This window comes from Oratosquilla oratoria, chromosome 9 (genome assembly GCF_046742065.1).
Source record: "Oratosquilla oratoria isolate Oo_2021 chromosome 9, ASM4674206v1, whole genome shotgun sequence".
NCBI classification, from domain to species: domain Eukaryota; kingdom Metazoa; phylum Arthropoda; class Malacostraca; order Stomatopoda; family Squillidae; genus Oratosquilla; species Oratosquilla oratoria.
This window is the reverse complement of record NC_134785.1, coordinates 29,039,697-29,060,009: the sequence shown is the minus strand read 5'-3', so window position 1 is coordinate 29,060,009 and position 20,313 is coordinate 29,039,697. Positions and strand designations below refer to the sequence as shown.

Below are 20,313 nucleotides of genomic sequence, written 5' to 3'. Positions count from 1 at the left end.
TAGCATGTAAGCTTATTTCCATTGTGATCCTTGACGATGATGATGATGGTGGTGATGATGATGATGGTGGTGGTGATGATGATGATGGTGGTGATGATGATGATGGTGGTGGTGATGATGATGATAGTGGTGATGATGATAATGATGATGGTGGTGATGATAGTAACATATAGTATCAACTGGTAACGCTCCACATTAGCAAGATGAACTTCTAAAATATAGTGTGTTCCGAAGATGCACGATTTTGTAAATGTCGTGAAACATCTTTTACTTTTCATAATATTAGTCTGCCTACAAGTTAGTTTTACCCAACGTAAATGTCAAGAAACAAAAGCACTAACACATATAATGATTCAAAAAAATAGCGGTAAGTGAACGGTCGTATCTTTTATTGATAACTCAAATATATAGAGCAAGACAGTTTGTGCATGCAGGTAATCATATTATCACAGAAATCAAACTTTGAGTCATATCTAACGTTGGAAGGTTTATCTTTTTAGCTAATTCCTTCAAGTCCCATCGATATATTTAACTTTATCGAATGGATGCTGAGGAGATAGAATTCTTTCATTACTGATTTGTAAAGAGCTTCCATATAATAAAGAGACATTGCACCCATTCCAGGCTATGGTATACTAAAGTATCACATAACAAGTTAATATCTTATCATCACTTTCATTGGAAAGTACTGCTTGACATCTTATTTAATCTAAATACTTAATGTTGCCTTACTCCATAGTCTCTTCTGAAAAGAAATTGTACATGTATGACAATTCTTAGCAGACGAAGCTCGGGGCTTTCCTTAGCAAAACTATTTTAACAACTGTAGAAACGATTTTGTTATAATATTATTTCTGTTTGATGGCTTTGACCTCAAAAATGATTTCTATTTAACTGAATCGTTGGATATCTCAGCAAATGCATATATATCTAGGAAAAATATTGGATCACTGTTGAATGATAGATTGACCGTACCTACCGTACTAAGAATATTTCTTCGCTATATGATTATGTTTCCGTATTTTTCAATAAAATGCATGGAAAACTATCCAACGGACTTGAGGATTAATATTTGATATGAAACCTATAAAGAATTTTATTTGAAATAGCTTGTGATATTTGTATATTGCAATGTACATGGCTTACCTCATTTAGGTACGGTGAAAAGTGTTGTTTACAGCTCATCGGCGTATTTCGGAGGAAAACGCATCCTAGTCCTACTCGACGTCTCGTCTCTCCTTTCATCTCGCTGTTCACCCTTTCTTTTTCGTTCTCCTCTTTCAAGAATAAGGAACAAGTAAAGATGGTTACAGCAAGCAATAAGAACAACAATGAAAGCAAGGAAGAAAAAAAGGGAAGAGGTCCAAGTCCGAGCAATGGACATTTTTCCAACGCAAATGATGAACCCTCAGAAAAGGATGGAGGTATGATGTAAAACTGAAACATTTTAAAGTGAGGATAGACTTGTAATATATATATATATTTGTATTCTTAGCTTCTGTATGTTGCTTTTACGATGTGATGTAATAATTGTATTTATCAGGGCTTTTTTTGTAATAACTTTAATGATTTTCTGGCCTATTTCTGAATATTGTATGAAGTGTAAAAGATTGAACTGAGTTTAAAGGACCAACCCTTGGAAACTATATTTAGTATTATTTGACATTACTGCATGGAAAGTCTGCACAATGTTTTTTTATGTAATTATTATTCAAACAAATTCAACTTCTTATGACAAAATTACTTGCAATGTAAAGTTGCCATAAACAAATGATGATAGGGCCAATATATTTATTGTGAAATAAGAATCTATACAAATAGCAGAGTGGAGGAACTCAAAGGTTACTAGAATAGAGGGTGAGATCGTGCTTGCCAGAATATCAGAAAGAACTAACCAAAAATGTAGTAGTGTTTGGATGCATACCGTACTAGTAACTATCCTAAAACACACATTTTTGTGAATTTGTAACTGCATTTATCCATTGTGCTTGCATTTCTTGTATGTGGGAAACTAAAAGACGTTTGCAATTGTTACTCAATGTTTATTATGATTATTAATTTTGATCATGGATAAAACGAAGGTCCATAAAAGATGATGTTTATTTTCATGGTTGCCAGCTGGCTCGGCCCATCACCAACTCAGCTCATCAGCTGCTTGAGACACTAATTTCGTTTTGATAGATGCAGAGGTTGAAGAAACTAAATTATAAATTTGTCCACTCTAACCTAATCAAACCTACCAAACCTAATTATGCATAAAAAAAAGGAAGACAAATGGAGTTAGTCATGGCAGGCCGGCAGGCCGACTTGGTACAGTAGATGGCACAAGTTGGTGATGAGCTGAGTTGACCCTACACCATTTTCGCTGTAGTGATTGGAAATAAGAATTTTTTTTACCATATATCAATTATTATGGAGTCTGTCAAACAGTCTTAGGTAGTGTCGTCTTCTAGTGGATAATGCATCATCTCTTGAACTGTCTAGGGAGGTCTAAATGTGGTTTGCTTGGTTAATTCTAGGCAATACTTTGGCTGATGATAGTTTTTTTTTTTTTTTTTTTTTTTAGCAAAAAGGTCAGAAAATAAAAAAAGTTCTACCAACACCTTAGAATGACAGCATGTCAAATCAGTGTCTCCATTGATAAATAGAAATGTAAAATTTTAGAAATATTGGCCAATATAAAAAAAATTCAGACCAAGCTTAACCTAATCTAACAATATAAAAGGGAAGAGGTTTCTAGTATGATTTTGAAAAGAAATGGTGTTAGTATTAAGTGAAACAAAATTGAAAGAGAAGGGTAGGTTTTAGTTTGATGGGCATGGTATCAGTAATGATGAATGGGTAAGGAAGGGAAGAAGTGGCACTGGTGATGAGCTAAAGTGTGTGATAGAGTGTCTTTGAGGATAATATGGGTGAAGGTGAATTTTGGATGGGGATATAGATTTTCTGACTGCATATGGTCCTGGTAGTGAGAAAAGTGAAGAAGAGAAAGAGGCTTTTTGGATCAATTGAAAGGAATGGGTACAGAGTTTTAGGAGAAATGTAAGAGTGTTGGTATTGGAGGATCACAATGCTAGAGTCAGATATGAAGCAATAATTGGAGTAAAAGGAAGGTAAAGGGTGTCTGGTAAGAACTATGATGGAGAAGTATGTATAGAAAAGGAGTTCATGATAGCAAATGAAGTGTTAAGGAAAGGTGAGCATAAGTATATGTGGGAAGGTGTGATTGACGGAAGGTGGTCAAGAGGGTGTTAATGGACTATGTAGTGGAACCTTAACGTAGAATTGGAAGTTATAAATATATTCAGGTGAGAGCATGTAATAGTCAGATTATCATCTGGTAGAATGGAAATTGAGAGTGGAGGTATAGTGGAAGGTGAGGAAAAGGAAGGGTGGCAGGGAAGTGCTGAAGGTGAGTAAATGAAATTAAAATGAGAAAGAATACCAGCAGAATTTGAGAGAAATATGTGGTGTAGTGAAGGATAAAAGAGAAACAGGAGTAGAAGAAGAATGGTTGTATTTCAAGGAAGAAGTCATTGAGTGTGCAAAAACAGTATGTTGGATGAATAGAATGAGAGAGAAAAGAGAGCAAATGGTGGGATCCTTCTATAACTAGTACAATCACATTTGCCCCTCTTTCCTTTGGAAAGTAGAACTATACAGGCACTTCTTCAGTCCTTCAGCACTCTACTCTCCCATAGGCATACATTAAACAACCTCACTAGATAGTCTGCTATTAATCTACCTCCTTTCTTAAGACAATCCACATGACACTCATTCAATCCAGGTGTGTTACCTGCTCTTATTGTTTTTAATTTCTCCATTTTTGTCTCCCATCACGATCATTTTCTTAGTGCCTCCCACTGCTACCACTTTCATCGGCTCTCTAAAATAATCTGCCCATCTTCCCCTTACTGCCTTCTCTTCTGTTAACATCTGACCATCTGTGCCTTTAACATTTTCTTCTCTACTTGGCTCATCTCCCCTTCCTCTCTAACTTCGTTCCAAAATATCTTTTTATTAATTAAAAAAAATCCTGTCATACTCCCCTTCCATTTTACATCTGCTCTCCATTTTGCCTCCTTTATTTATTTTTTTTTCTTCTCTTCTTTTCTCTTTGTCTCACATGTTTCTCTCGTCATACTTTGCAACCAGTCCCTGAATGCTTCTTCTCTACTACCTTCTTCACTTCATCATTCCACCACTCCCTGTCTTTCCTTCTATTCCCTCCCATCCTTGTTCAACATACCATCTTTGCACAGCTTGTCAAACCCTCCTTGAAACACCCCATGCTTCCTCCACTCCTATCTACTCCATCCTTCACCACCTCCTACACTTTTGTCAGCTTCTTGTACTTGTGATCCTTTTCCTTCTCATTTAAATAGTTTACTCTAAGCACCTCTCAATGTTTTGTCCTTTTACTCTTTCTCTTATCTTCCACTCTCAACTTATCTTCCAAGTGATGATCTGATATTCCCCCACTTTCTCCCCTAAGAACATCGCCATTCAGAACTCTCCCTATTCTTTTCTTGGATACCACTATGTTGTCTATGAATGCCTTATCAATCACCTGTCCACCACCCTCTCCCATGTGTACTTATGCTTGAGCTTTTTCCTTAACAATGTTAGCCATCATCAACTCTTCTATATACATCTCCACCATTAACTCTTCACTATGATTTTTACCTGGCACCCCACATTTCCCAACCACTCCATCTATTCATTCATCCCCTACCCTAGCATTAAGCTCTCCCAAAACCACTACATTGACATTCCTCCCAAAACTCTAAACACTCATTTAAATCTAAAAAGCCTCCCTTTCCTCTACACTCTTCTTACTGCCAGGCCCATATGCATGTACAAAGACCCATATCTCCCTTCCCAGTTTCACCATCATCCACATTAACCTCCCCCTACTCCACCACATGTTTCCCTATCTCCTCACATACTAGTAGAGCCACCCCTGCCCTTTTGTCCTCTCCTCACTCCAGACACCCTCCTCACTACACTTCCAAACTCAAAATCACCCCTCCCTTTCAACTTAGTTTCACTTAATGCCAACACATCCATCTTCCTTCTCACAAACATACTGCCTATCTCTTCCCTTTTACTCTCATCTGTACCACACCCATGCTCATTAAAAGACCCAAACCTTAGGGTTCTGTTTGGAAAACTCCTCCCTTACCCTCTTCTGCATTGACTTATAGGAATGTACCTGTTAAGGTTACAGAGAGCAGGATACCTAGTCCCATCATTCTGTCCCATTTTAGCTGCCTTTATGACCCAAGTGAGAAAAATTGGTGGCAGTATTCTTTCTTCCCCCTACCACAGGGGACAGAAGTGAAAATGAAATATATACACAAAAATGTGGCACAGGACAATATTAAGAGGGACAGGGCAGCATAATGGAGGGACAGACACAGTACAATAAAGTATAATAATTTCTCTATGAGTAGAGATTTTCTCCAGCGTAGACCAAATGATTTGTGGCTCTGGTTTATAGGGGTGCCCCTTATAATCTCCAAAGTGTTGGCTGCATGCTACTGCATAAATTATACTGTATAATAACATGCAACCAATACCCACAAACCAGTACACAAAAAAAAATTGAGCTGTAACAAACACAAGACAACCTTCATATCCAATAATACATTAAAGAATAAACACACACCTAAACATACTACAGATAAACATAAATGGACTAACAAACACAGAACTGTTCCACTTCCTACTTGAACACAATATATATATTGTACTTGATCAACAAACAAAACTGGCACCACAAATAACAATTCCCTCATTCACAGATTACACAATGATAAAAGAAGACAACATAAGACAAAGGCGGCAGACTCATAACACTAGTACACAACACCACACCCTTCACCAACAAAACACAAGACGACAGGCAATCAGTCAGACACCATCACTGAAATAATCACAATCCAAGCACAAAGAAAACAACCAACAGTATCACAAACATGTATATCCCTCCAACAACATCAACCCCAAGAGGATAGATCCCACAGTCCCAACCTCTTAACTCAATAACAAACCACATACTGAATGCACACCATCCAGTCTGGCTTGTCACATAAACAGAAGATTAGAGAAGACACAAAATTCATTAACCTCTTCAGTATGAGTCAAATTCTTGCATGCACCATTGGATGCCTGATGTACAATGATGCATCACAATACTCTGTAAAATATAAAGGCACTTCTGATTTACTCATTTTCTTTCACTCTGAGTAATGATAAACACAGAAAGTGTGATCAAGCCAGTTCACAGAATTCGGGGGTCACTCAGCTACTACAAAATGAATAATCAGGACACCAATGCCAGCCTACGTAGGCATCATTACATAGAAGAGATTAACAACTCCCCAACCTAAATATAATTAACTTCAGCAACAACCCCACCTGACAACCTCTCTAACACAACAACTAACATCTCTTGACTTAATCATATGTTCACCCTCCATTCTTCTGATAGACAACAATGCCAGTGAAACAAAGAAAAAATGTTGATATTTTAGAATACTTCAGATGCAAAAAAATAAGAGCTTTCAAAAAAGAAAAAATTCATACTAATCAGTACATTTAGAATATGATATTACCAGTGGTTGATATCAATGCAACAAAATTTTTGTTGAGCTGTGTAATCTTTTTGTGTAGAATATATATAGGGACCTTGCCCAAAGCTATGTTTACATCTGTGGGAAGTGTAACTGTTCTCTCTGATGGGTCTTTTTTTTTTTATTGAATCACTCCAGTACTTGTGTGATGGTTGTAAGCAGAGTGCTAGTAGAGTTGCTTTCCTTGAAATCATGTTGGTTGGGGGAGGTGGTTACTATGACCAACCTCTCCATAAGCTTAGATATTGTGGATAGTAGTGAGATTGCTCTATATCAGGGTTTCCCAAACTTTTTCAGGCTGGCGCTCCCTTGGCTTCTAGAATAGACTCCTAGCGCCCCCTACCCCATAAACACATGTGAGCTTTCTTTTTGAAGTGAAAACAACAATATTATAAACAAAATATGTATTTAAAAAACAATGATATAGTACACAAGCTCCCCCCGATATCAAAGCACCGCCCACTTTGGGAAACGATACTCTATATGATACAGGGTTTTCTGGTGGTTTGTTTAGTCTCAGGATGGGTATTAAAAAGTGTAATGAGGAATAGACATTTGGGAATGGAGGCTAAGAAGAGATTGTATGAAGGAGTGATTGTGCCAGCAGCACTGTATGGGGCAGAAACATGGAACATAAGAGAAGAAGAGAGATGGAGTTTGAATGTGTTTGAGATGAGGTGTCTGAGAAGTATGATAGGGGTTACTAGGCTGGATAGAGTGAGAAATGAGGAGGTGAGGAGGAGAACAGGGGTGGTTAAGGAGTTGGGAGACAGTGTAGGTGAAAGAATATTAGGATGGGTTGGACACATGGAAAGAATGAGTGAAGAAAGACTAGTAAAAGAGGTATGGAAGGCAGATGTGGAGGGAGTGAACATGAGGGGGCAACCTAGGATGAAATGGATGGATGGGGTGAAAGGGGCTTTGAGGAAGAGGGGAATGTCTGTTGAGGAAGGATGGGAGAGGACAGAAGATGGGTGAATGGAGAATGGTTGTATATGAATGATGTTGTGATGCATGAGGTGGAATGGGTGGGGGATGGGGGTTGAGGTAGTATATGTGAAAAAAATTTGACGCAGCCCGAAGGGATTTTTCCCTGTCTTCTCCTTTTCTGCATGAGGGGATGGAGAGGGGGGGTCGCCAATTTAATGAAGCGGCCTTGCTGTGGATGTGCTGTGTCTTGTGACACTGCTTCTGACCCAGAGCAGTGGACAAGATGCAGGGATGACCCGTCATCCAGGAGGTGCCAAGATAAGAGGGAGGGTAGAGGGTGGAGGGGAGTGGAGTGTATTAGGGATGGAATGGGTGGGAATGGTCTCTATGCCTTTTTCTTTTTGGCTACCTCCCTGTAAGGGGGAAAAAGCCTTTGGTATATGTATGTATTTTCCAGACATTTGGGATGTTGTTCTTTAGCCTGGAGTAGTTGGAAGATATAAATTGAGGATCTTATGGCAGTTTGGTCTAGATGTTTGAGATCTTGTTTGGACCTTCATATTTGGATTTTTTTTTTTTTTCTTTATTGCTCCTGTGTCTGTTCACTAAAAGGGGGCTGGTTTTATTATCAGGTTGATTTTAGGTACTTCTTTTGATGTCTTCTTTTTTGGTATAGTGTGCTTGAAGCTAGTTTTGAATAAATGCTTATTGATGTCACATTGCTGTTAAAGTTATGGTATTTTATTTGGGGCTGCTTCAACTGTTTCATGGGTGGTAGATTCAATTTTGAGTTTTTGAATGCTTGTACTGCTCTCAATTTTTTTTCTGTTGTCAGTCTTTCCACCTATTTTGTTTGTTAGTTTTTCTGTTTATTATTAATTTTGTAATGTTTGTGTTTAGTTACTTTAGTTGTTTTTTTTCTTGGTCTGTGAGTTTTTTTTTTTTTTTTTTTAATGAAGCTCTCCATATTTGTCCATTGTCAATATTTCTGTTTTGTTTGTTATTTTTCTCTGGGTTTCTGCTTGTTATTAATTTGTGGGGATGAAATGGGTGGGGGTGAATTTATGCCTTTGACTTTGGCTACCTCCCTTGTAAGGGGGAAAAATCCCTTGGTATATATATTTATATATATATATGTATGTATTAATTTGTTTTGTAATATTACAGTTTAATTGCTATAGTTGTTCTTTTCCTTGTTGTGTTGGTATTTCCCTCTTTTGTTTTTTCTTGAAGAGATTATCACCTATGTGTTGTTTGGGGTTGAATGATTTTCTGTAGTCTCATGGTATGTTTCTTACTTGCTTTCTGAATGGAAACTACCATTTTGTTTACAGCTTTATCGAGAGATGAGAATTGGTCTATTTTAGTGCTTTTTGGTAGTTTATGAAAGTTGTTTTGGTCATGGGCTGTAGTTTCTTTTCCAGTTCTTTAGTGATTGTAACTTGGAGGTGATCAGATGATAGGTCTTGTTTGGTTTCCCATGTAGTTTGGGTTTGTATGGAGGATGAACACATTGTTATGTCAGGTGATGTTGATTATTGATTGTGTTGGAGAGGTTGTCTGGTGGGGTTGTTGCTGGAGTTAATTTATGTTTAGGATGGGGAGTTCTTCAAGAACTGTTCTGCTTTGGTCTACTGTTTGTGTGATAAGCCTGTTTCAATGGTGTGCATTCAGATCACTTGTCACTATGTGGTTTGTTATTGAGTTGAGAGGCTGGAGGTTTGACATAGAGGGATATATATATATATATATATATATATATATATATATATATATATATATATATATATATATATATATATAAATATATATATATATATTTATGTAAAGATTGACAGATATAGAGGCGAGGTGGCAAAATGAAAAGTTAAGGCTAGAGTAGTGAGTTTATTCAGAGCCAGATGTTTCAACCTTTATGGTCTTCCTCAGTGGACTGAAAACAGGAAAAGAATAAAAATTTGTCAACAGCTTTTAATGTGATCTGACAACCCTGTGTTACCTCACCCCGGTCTCATTTCCTCTCACTCACCAACTGCCAGCTGCATATTTTCTGTGTTTATTATTACTCAGAGAGAAAGAGAATGAGTAATACAGCAGTGACTTTATATTTTATAACGCAAGTAGTGTGATGCATCATACATTAGTCAGTCAATGCAGCCTGCAAGAATTTTTCTTGTATTGGAGAGGAGTGATCAACTTTCATTTTGAGTGGAGATTATTTTCCAGTGAAAAGGATTTTAAAGGGAATGTTTAACATCCAAATTGAGAATATTTCCACACTGAATATTAACCAAATTGGAAACAATATTATAAAGTTATCAAAATACTAAAACAAAGATTTAATCTAGAAGTAGAAAATTCATCTGTTGTATATTCATTAAATGTAGTACACTTTGAAATTTCAAAAATAGTCTTGTAAAAATCTATGTTGTAACATTTCTCAGCTAACTAACTTGTTTAATTACCCAGCTGTGTGATTTGTTGTTTGTTTATCTTTTCCTCTGCATCCAGCTCCATGGAGATGGGTGCCACTGCTGTATTCTAGTCAGGTGCCCCACTTCCAGGAGTACAAAGAATCCCTGTTTCCTCAACCCCACTGTGGGTCTGGTTAGTGGGTGTTTCTGGGCTTCTGGATGCTATGGGGTTCTCATGGTTTGGCTATGAGGCTAAAACTTTTAAGGCATTGTTATTACTAAAAATTATGGGAAACAATACAACATAGGTCTGCAAATGTAATATGGGTCTGCAGTATTAGTATTTAAGAATATAACTGAGCTCAGATGTTATAACTGGTTGATTGTTTATTATGGTATGTAGATAATCACTGTAAATTTTTGCAGAGAGTGGAATGCGAGTTGGGAAGGCATATCAGGCAGAAATTCCACCAATACTTCCTCCGAATGGTAATGTTTTGATATGTTCATACATGCATAAATACATATAATATACAATACATATATATATAATAGTACCAGAAGGCCCTTTCCCCTTTTCTCTCATGGTTTGAAATATTACTTTTCATTGGACTCTTTATATGTTGATCTTCATTTGGCCTTCATGATTATTACTTATATTTAAATATTCTTAATCAGAACGCCGTCCAGAGCAGTGCCCTGAAAGGGCCCTCCTTGTTTGGGCTCCCAGTTTTTCAGTTAATGAACAAAAATGTAAGTACCCATCATTTTTGCACAATTATGGTTTATGTGTTTAGTTATACTTAGTAAATAATATTATTTGTAAGTAAATATATATATATATATATATATATATATATATTTATATATATATATATATATATATATATATATATGCTATCATACCACACCCAACATGACTTCATACATGAAATTTCACATTTACATGAATAGTTGAAATATCCCAGCATTTACCAAACACTACCATGATTCCCGGTAGCATGATTTGAATAGCCTGCCTGATCATGTTGTGTGCCAGTGTCAGGAGGGGCACTGGGAAAGAGGGGAATGTCTGTTGAGGAAGGATGAGAGAGGACAGATAGGGGTGAATGGAGAATGGTTGTGTATGGATGATGTGGTGATGCATGAGGGGAGTGGGTGGGGGATGGGGGACTGAGGTAATATGTGTGAGAAATCAATTGACGCAGCCCAAAGGGATTTCTCCCTGTCTTCTCCTTTTCTGCATGAGGGTCGGAGAGGGGTGTTGCCGATTTAATGAAGCAGCCTTGCTGTGGATGTGCTGTGTCTTGCCACTCTGCTTCTGACCCAGGGCAGTGGACGAGATACAGGGATAACCTGTCATCCAGGAGGTGCCAAGATAAGAGGGAGGGAAGAGGGTGGAGGGGAGTGGAGTATGTTAGGGATGGAATGGGTGGGAGTGGTTTTTATGCCTTTATTTTTTGGCAACCTCCCTTATAAGGGGAAAAAGCTTTTGGAATATGTATGTAAGAAAATCAACATGAAAATGAGAACACTCCCCAAAATGACAAATGAAGCTGTACATTCTCTACTGCCGTTAAGTTGAAACAATGCAAGTCAAGGACAACATAGGCTGAGGACCCCCTGTATGCTATTTTTGTAAAGAGGGATTTTTGGAGTTGTAGGCTTTCATAGAAATTTTGGGCAGTGGTTAGTCGGTGAACAGTGTATATTGCCTCTTTATGTTTAGCAAAGAGTTTGAATTAATTTATCATTCTTATTTTTTTTTTCAGTGGAGGAATACATTTGGCTGGCAAAGGACAAGTTTGGGTACAACGCTGAGCAGGCATTGGGCATGTTATTCTGGCACAGACATGACCTTGAAAAGGCAACAGCTGACTTGGCTAACTTCACACCTTTTCCAGATGAGTGGACTCCTGAAGACAAAGTTCTATTTGAACAAGCATTCCAGTTTCATGGAAAGAGTTTCCATCGTATCAGACAGATGGTGAGCTCTACAAATTTTATCACAAATGAAACAGTTGATGAATAGAAAATTTATTTTTTGTTTACCCTATGTATTTTTCTCACAGCTCCCTGATAAGACAATAGCTCAGCTTGTTAAATACTATTATTTATGGAAGAAGACTCGTCAACGCACCTCCTTGATTGATCGTCATGCCCGGAAACATGCAGCTAAACATGAGGTAAGCCAGAATAAAATTTGAGGTTTCTTAAGTCAGAGAGAATGATAGCAGAATGGATCACCATGTGAGCACAAATTCAGAAGACTATACATCACAAACTTCTACATTTCACCGTCATCCACACTCCAAGGATATAAACCTTAACTCCAGTCACTTAACAACCAAGTAAACTGTGCAAGATCCCTCAATCTGACTCATCCTTCCCAAAACATCACACAAGCTTATCTAGCCGGATGCATCAAAATAAAACTAGCATCGTAATATACAAACATCTACAACAACCATGGATGTGAAGTCAGATTTGAGGAGCTGGCAGATTTTGGCCAGAGTCCGAGTTAGTAAAGTTCTTGTGACTCCAACTCCTTTACGGGATGGATTTTCGGTGAAAGTTGCTTCACGCTACTGTCACTAAATAGTAAGTACTTTGTGTTTCTTACTGGTCTAAACTATTTCCATTATCTCGTGACCCACAAGGTGTTGCCTGCCGTGTTGTTACGTACTGAATCAAAACATTCAGCATATACCGGAAGCTGTCCACTACCCTGAGTATGGCTGTACTGTATGTTGTTGTGGCAAAATAGCATGCAGTTGATACTTTAGGGTCTATATGGAGTGCCCCTATGGACCAGAGCCACACATAATTTTGTCTGTGATAGAGGAGAACTCTGCTCACAGAGAAATGATGACACTTTTATTATACTGCTACTGTCCCTCTGTTATGCTGTCCCCCAACCCCTTGTTGCTGTCCTGTACCATTTCTCTGAATATTCATTTCCTTGTTTTGCCTACCCTGTGGTGGGGGATAGAATGCTACCACCAAGTATTCCCTCTTGGATCATAAGAGGCAAGAAGAATGTAACAGGGATTGGGATTAGGCATCCTTCTCCCTGTAGCCCCACAGGGGACATTCCCAAAAAAAGTAAAGGCATAAGAGGGTCTAGGAGTTTTCCAACCAGTGCCCTAAGGTTTGGGTCTTTTAATAAGCGTGGATGTGGTGCAGATGAGAGTATAAGGGAAGAGATAGGTAGTATATTTGTGAGAAGAAAGATGGATGTGTTGGCTTTTTGTGAAACTAAGTTGAGAGGGAGGGGCGAGTGTGAGTATGGGAGTGTAGTTGGGAGGTTCTCAGGAGTGAAGAGAGGACGAGGGAGAGAAGGGGTGGCTATACTAGCAAGTGAAGAGATAGGTAAGCATTTAGTGGAGTGGGAGGAGGTTTCTTCAAGGTTAATGTGGACGAAGGTGAAACTGGGAAAGGAGATGTGGGTTTTTGTAAGTGTATATGGGCCTGGTAGTGAGAAGAGTGAAGAAGAGAGGCTTTTTGGATAGATTTAAATGAGTGCATAGAGGGATTAGGGAGGAATGTCAATTTAGTATTATTGGGAGACCTTGATGCTAGGGTAGGAAATAAACCAATAGACGGAGTGGTTGGGAAATGTGGAGTTCCAGGAAAGAATTATAGTGGAGAGTTGATGGTGGAGATGTGTCTTGAGAGTTGATGATAGCAAATACAGTGTTTAGGAAGAAAGTCAAGCATAAGTACACATGGGAGAGGGTGGTGGATGGAAGGGTGGTAAATAGAGCATTAATGGACTGTGTAGTGGTAGATAGGAGTATAATAGGAGGAGTTAAGGATGTACATGTTCTAAGGGGAGAGAGTGGGAGAATATCATATAATTTTTTGGTGGAAAGTAAGTTGAGAGTGCAGGATATATGGAGAAAGAAGAAAAGGACAAAAGGTAGGGAGGTGCTTAGAGTGAACTGCTTAAATGGAGAATGAAAGGAGAATGAGTACAAGAAAAGGAGAATGAGTACAAGAAGAAACAGAAAGAGGAGTGGGAGGGAGTGAAGGATAGAGTAGAACTAGGAGTGGAGGAGGAATGGTGATGGTTCAAGGAGGGAGTCACAAGGTGTGCAGAGATGGTGTGTGGAACAAGGAGGATGGGAGGAGATAAAAGGAAAGGTAGTGAGTGGTGGGATGAGGAAGCAAAGAAGGTTGTAGAAGAGAAGCAAGCTTTCACAGATTGGTTACATAAGAAAGGTACAAAGAAATGAGAAGAAGTGGACAAGGTGCAGGGATGACCCGTCATCCAGGAGGTGCTCAGATGGGAGGGAGGGTGGAGGGGTGTGGAGTGTATTCAGGGATGGAATGGGTGGAGATGATTTTATGCCTTTCCCTTTTTGGCTACCTCCCTTGTAAGGGAGAAGAAGCCTTGGTATATGTATGTATGTAATAAAAAGATGTTTTGGAAAGAAATTAAGAGAGGAAGAGGAGGTGAATCGAGTAGAGAAGAAAAGGTAAAAGGTGCAGATGGAGAGATGATAATGGAAGAGAAGGCAGAAAGAGGAAGATGGGCAGAGTATTTTAGGGAGTTGCTAAATGTGAAGGAGGATAGGGAGGGAAAAGTAGTTGCAGTGGGAAGTGCTAAGAAAATGACTGTGATGAGTGAGGAAAATAGAGGAGAAATAAGGAAGGATGAAGTGAAGGTAATTGTTAAGATGATGAGAGCAGGTAAGGCACCTGGTCTGGATGGATGCCATGCAGAATGTTTGAAAAAAGGAGGTACAGTAATGGTGGACTGGCTGGTGAGGTTATTTTGTGTTTGTTTAAGAGAGGGTAGAGTGCCGGAGGACTGGATGAGTGCCTGTATAGTTCCGCTTTACAAGTAAAAGGGGACAAGTGTGTGTAGTAGTATCAGAGGGATTAGCTTGTTAAGTGTAGTTGGGAAGGCTTATGGGAGGGTCTTGTTTGAGAGGATTAGGAGAGGAACAGAGGGAGTAATTGTTGAGGAACAGTGTGGGTTTAGGACAGGTAGAAGTTGCGTAGGTCAGATTTTTGTGAGAAGACAGATATGTAAGAAAGCTTTAGGAAAAGGTAAGGATGTTTTTTGAACTTATATGGATCTGGAAATGGCTTATGACAGGGTAGACAGGAAGGCGCCTTGGGAGGTATTGCAGATATACAGGATAGGAGGAAAGCTTTTAGGAGCTGTCAAGAGTTTTTATGCCTTTGTTTTTTGGCTACCTCCCTTGTAAGGGTGAAAAAGCCTTTGGTATATGTATGTGTGTAGTAGAGTGTGTGTCAGGATTAGAAATGGGGAGAGTGAGTGGTTTGAGGTGAAGGTGGGACTTCATCAGGGATGTGTTATGTCACTCTGGCTGTTCAATTTATACATGGATGGGGTGGTGTGAGAGGTAAATGGAAGGGTGGTGGGTCAGTGATTGGAAATGGTTAAAGAAAATGGAGAAAAGTGGGAGGTAAGCCAGCTGTAGTTTGCGGACGACACTGTGCTTGTAGCAGGATCAGAGGAGTGATTGAGGAAATTAGTGACAGAATTTGGGAGTGTGTGAAAGAAGAAAGTTGAAGATATATGTGGGTAAAAGTAAGGTGATGAGATGTACAAGGGGTGAAAATGGCAGCATACTGGAAGTGAGTATTAAGGGAGAGAGAGTGGAGGAAGTGGATAGTTTTAGATACTTGGGTGTGAATATGGCAGGAAAGGGATGAGTGGAGGTGGAGGTAGAATGTAGATTGAGAGAAGCAAGTAAATGCCTTGGTGGAATGAAAAGTGTAATGAGAAATAGACATTTGGGAATGGATGCTAAGAGGAGATTGTATGAAGGAGTGATTGTGCCTACAGCACTATATGGGGGCAGAAACATGGAACATAAGAAAGGAAGAGAGAAGGAGTTTGAATGATTTTGAGATGAGGTGTCTGAGAAGTATGATAGGGGTTACTAGGCTGGATAGAGTCAGAAGCAGTGACTCAAGACACAGGACATCCACAGCAAGGCTGCTTCATTAAATCGGCGACCCCCCTCCATCCCCTCATGCAGAAAAGGAGAAGACGGGGAGAAATCCCTTCAGGCTGCATCAAATTTTTCTCATACATACTATCTCACCCCCATCCCCCATCCATTCCACCTTATGCATCACAACATCATCCATATACAACCATTTTCCATTCACCCCTGTCTTCTGTCCTCTCCTGTCCTTCCTCAACAGACATTCCCCTCTTCCCCAAAGCCCCCTTCACCCCATCCATCCATCTCATCCTATGTCGCCCCCTCATGTACACTCCCTCCACATCTGCTTTCCACACCTCCCTCACCTCTCTTTTGTAATGCCCCTTTTACCTCATCCATCCATATCATCCTAGGACACCCCCTCATATTCACTCCTTCCACCTCTGCCTTCCACACCCCTTTTACTAGTCTTTCTTCACTCATTCTTTCCATGTATCCAAACCATCCCAATACTCTTTCATCCACCCTATCTCCAACTCCCTTACCACCCCCATTCTCCTCACCTCCTCATTTCTCACTCTATCCAGCCTAGTAACCCCTATCATACTTCTCAGACACCTCATCTCAAACATATTCAAACTCCTTCTCTCTTCCTCTCTTATGTTACATGTTTCTGCCCCATACAGTGCTGTTGGCACAATCACTCCTTCATACAATCTCCTCTTAGCATCCATTCCCAAATGTCTATTTCTCATTACACTTTTTAATTCACCAAGGCATTTACTTGCTTCTCTCAATCTACAATCTACCACCATCTCCACTCTTCCCTTTCTTGCCACATTCGCACCCAAGTATCTAAAACTATCCACTTCCTCCAGTCTCTCTCCCTTAATTAATACTCACTTCCAGTCTGCTGCCACTTTCTCCCCTTGTACATCGCATCACCTTACTTTTACCCACATTTATCTTCAACTTTCTTCTTTCACGCACTCCCAAACTCTGTCACCAACTTCCTCAATCCCTCCACTGATCCTGCCACAAGCGCAGTGTCGTCCGCAAACTACAGCTGGCTCACCTCCCGTTTTTCTCCATTTTCTTTAACCATTTCCAATCACTGACCCACCACCCTTCCATTTACCTCTTGCACCACCCCATCCATGTATAAGTTGAACAGCCAGAGTGACATAACACATACCTAACGAAGTCCCACCTTTACCTCGAACCACTCACTCTCTACATTTCTAATCCTGACACATGCTCTACTACTCTCATAAAAACTCTTGGCAGCTCCTAAAAGTTTTCCTTCTATGGCATAGGAGGAAAAGTGTTAGAATGGATTAGAGCTTGGATTAGTAACAGAAAACAGTGGGTCACCGTAAATGGAATTAAATCTAGGTGGGGCAATGTTACTAGCAGGGTCCCCCAGGGCACGGTTTTGGGTCCCTTGTTGTTCAATATGTACATAAACGACTTAGATGATGGGATAAATAGTGATGTTAGTTTGCGGATGACACTAAAATAGGACGCCTAATTAGGTCAGGAGACAACACCCAGATTCTGCAGGATGATCTTAATAGATTGTTAACATGGTCGGTGAAATGGCAAATGAACTTCAATATCTCTAAGTGTAGCGTGTTAAACGTAGGGCTACACAACCCCGAAAATAGATACAACTTAGATAACACGTTTTTTAGAAAAATCTGAGTACGAGAGGGACTTGGGAGTTCTGGTGAGTCCGGACCTTAAAACCAGGAAGCAGTGCATTAGTGCCAGAAATAAAGCTAACAAAGCATTAGGCTTCATTGTTAGGACGGTAACGAATAGAAGTGCAGAGGTAATTATTAAACTCTATCTAGTGATAGTTAGACCTATCCTTGACTATGCAGTACAGTTTTGGTCTCCGTCCTACAGAATGGACATAAATTCACTAGAATCAGTACAGAGAAGAATGACCAAAATGATCCATGGACTCGGAAATTTGCCTTACGAAGAGAGGCTTAGGCACCTAAACTTACACTCTTTGGAAAGACGCAGAGTGTGGGGTGATCTGATAGAAGTGTTCAAGTGGATCAAAGGCTATAACAAGGGTGATGCAAACAAGGTCAGCATAATAAAACAACAGGGCAGGACTCGCAGTAATGGGTATAAACTGGACAAATTTAGATTTAAGAAGGAAATAGGCAAGAGTTGGTTTACTAATAGGGTGGTCGATGAATGGAATAAACTTAGTAACCACGTAGTAAGCACTGAAACTATCAGTTGTTTTAAAAAACTATTAGACAACTTTATGGATGGGGATGACAGGTAGTGATGGATACAAGCTGCCTAGTGTAGGCCTTATGGTCTTTTGCAGTCTCCTTTATTCTTATGTTCTTATATCTGCAAAACCTCCCATAGTGCCCTTACGTCTACCATGTTATAAGCCTTCTCTAGATCCATAAAAGCCCAAAAAACATCCTTACTTTTTCCTATAGCTTTCTCACATATCTGTCTTACCACAAATATCTGATCTACTCAACCTCTACCTGTCCTGAATCCACACTCTTCCTCACCAATTACTCCCTCTGTTCCTCTCCTAATCCTCTCAGTCAAGATTCTTGTATATATATATATACATGTATATATATATATATATATATATATATATATATATATATATATATATATAATATGTATATATACATATATGTATACATATATATATATATATATGTACTGTATATAGATGTATGGATATATATATATATATATATATGTAAACATATATATATATATACATACATATATATATATACATAATTTATTTATATATATTTATATATATGTATATATATATATATATATATACATACATATATATACACATACATATATATACATATATATATTACATATATATACAGTGGCCGCGAAAAGTTTGGGCGCAAAATTATAGGCGCCCAAACTTTCAGCTAAACTCAAAACATGCGAAAAATACAACTTTCCGCCATTTTTCAATGCTAGCGTTTGTACCCGTACTTAGCCGAGACAATACGCACTACTTGGCAACTCTGTTTAGGCGCACTCGATGTCACGTGGAGTCAGTTTCTAAACATCTCTCACGGGGAGTAGTCTTTTTTTTTTGCGGTGGTCTCTGTATTTGTGCCTTGATATCTCCGTAATGGGAAGTGGTAAAGAGCTGGAAAGAGACACAGTTGTTACAATCATAACCCTCTATAAGGAGGGTTATAAGTGTAAAGATATTGCTACTCGTGTGGGAATTGGATTGCGTCAAGTGCAAAAGTGGACCAAGAAATTTCGATACGCAGGAAGTGACATCATTCCTACTCCAAAGCATCGCTCTGGTCGGCCAAGGAAGATGTCAAATCGTACTTCTACGGTTATTAGGAGGCAGTTAGATAAAGATCCAACGCTCACAGCTCGAAAACTGAAAGAAAATAACCCTGCAATGCTGCATGATGTGTCTGTAAGATGTATTTCTGATCATTTAGCCAAAGATTTACAATACCGTAGTTGCTGTGCTAAAGTTCTTCCCCTCCTAAGTGCAAAAAACATACGTGATCGCATAGCATTTTGCAAGAAATATAAGGACTGGTCCTTAGAAGACTGGGAACGAGTATTGTGGAGTGATGAGTCAACGTTTGTGGTGTTGTCGGGCTGCAGGTCGAAGCGTGTGAGGCGCCCCAGGGGGTCTGACCCTAATGACCCTCGCTATACAGCTAAAGTGGTGAAACATGCTGCAAGTGTTATGGTGTGGGGATGCTTTGCATTTGGTGGAGTTGGCAATTTAGTGTTTCTTGCACAAAATGAGAGTGTAAATCAGCACACTTATTTCGAGTTATTGTGTGATAACCTGCCTGAAAGTTTTGAAAAGTGCAATGCTAGTTGGTTTATGCAGGACGGAGCTCCTGCTCACACAGCTCGGTCTGTTACCCAATGGTTAGAAGACTGTGGTGTTGATTACTTCAAAAGATGGCCTGGAAATTCTCCAGACCTAAATCCCATTGAGCACGTATGGCATATAATTAAAAAACAGTTTCAAGATCGTGACATCTCCACTGTAGCTAAGCTAAAAACAGAAATACAGGATATTTGGGAAAATATTATTCCTCAACACGTACAAAACCTGGCAAGATGCATCCCGGCACGTTTGGAGAAGGTCATAAAGCTTAAAAGAAAATCGCTTGGTAAATAAGGTATGTAATAAGCCATTTATAGGTCTTTAAATGATTATTTAAATGTCACAAGTGTTTACATTTGTGTCTCGTTAATTACGCGCCCAAACTTTTCGCGGCCACTGTATATATATAATCATATACATCTATGAGGATGCTCGCTGGTTGAGTGGGTTAAGGCGTTGTTACTTGTGGCCAAGGTTGAGATAATGACAATTCGAATCCT

The 20,313-nt window shown here is 39.2% G+C and overlaps 1 protein-coding gene across 4 annotated transcripts in view; it reads left to right on the top strand.

Annotated features, from left to right (window-relative positions):
- Nucleotides 1–1,173: 1,173 nt before the first annotated feature.
- The window catches only part of LOC143028292 (REST corepressor 3-like), a 59,377-nt gene continuing 40,237 nt past the window's right edge, over nt 1,174–20,313 (top strand). Inside the window, exons 1-6 of one of the 4 annotated variants that reach the window (XM_076190163.1) lie at nt 1,174–1,424; nt 10,080–10,175; nt 10,409–10,471; nt 10,661–10,735; nt 11,755–11,969; nt 12,055–12,168. In XM_076190163.1, coding sequence (XP_076046278.1) covers nt 1,304–1,424; nt 10,080–10,175; nt 10,409–10,471; nt 10,661–10,735; nt 11,755–11,969; nt 12,055–12,168 — 684 coding nt within the window. In that variant the 5' untranslated portion in view covers nt 1,174–1,303. The other 3 variants (XM_076190164.1, XM_076190166.1, XM_076190165.1) reach the window with 3 other exon arrangements.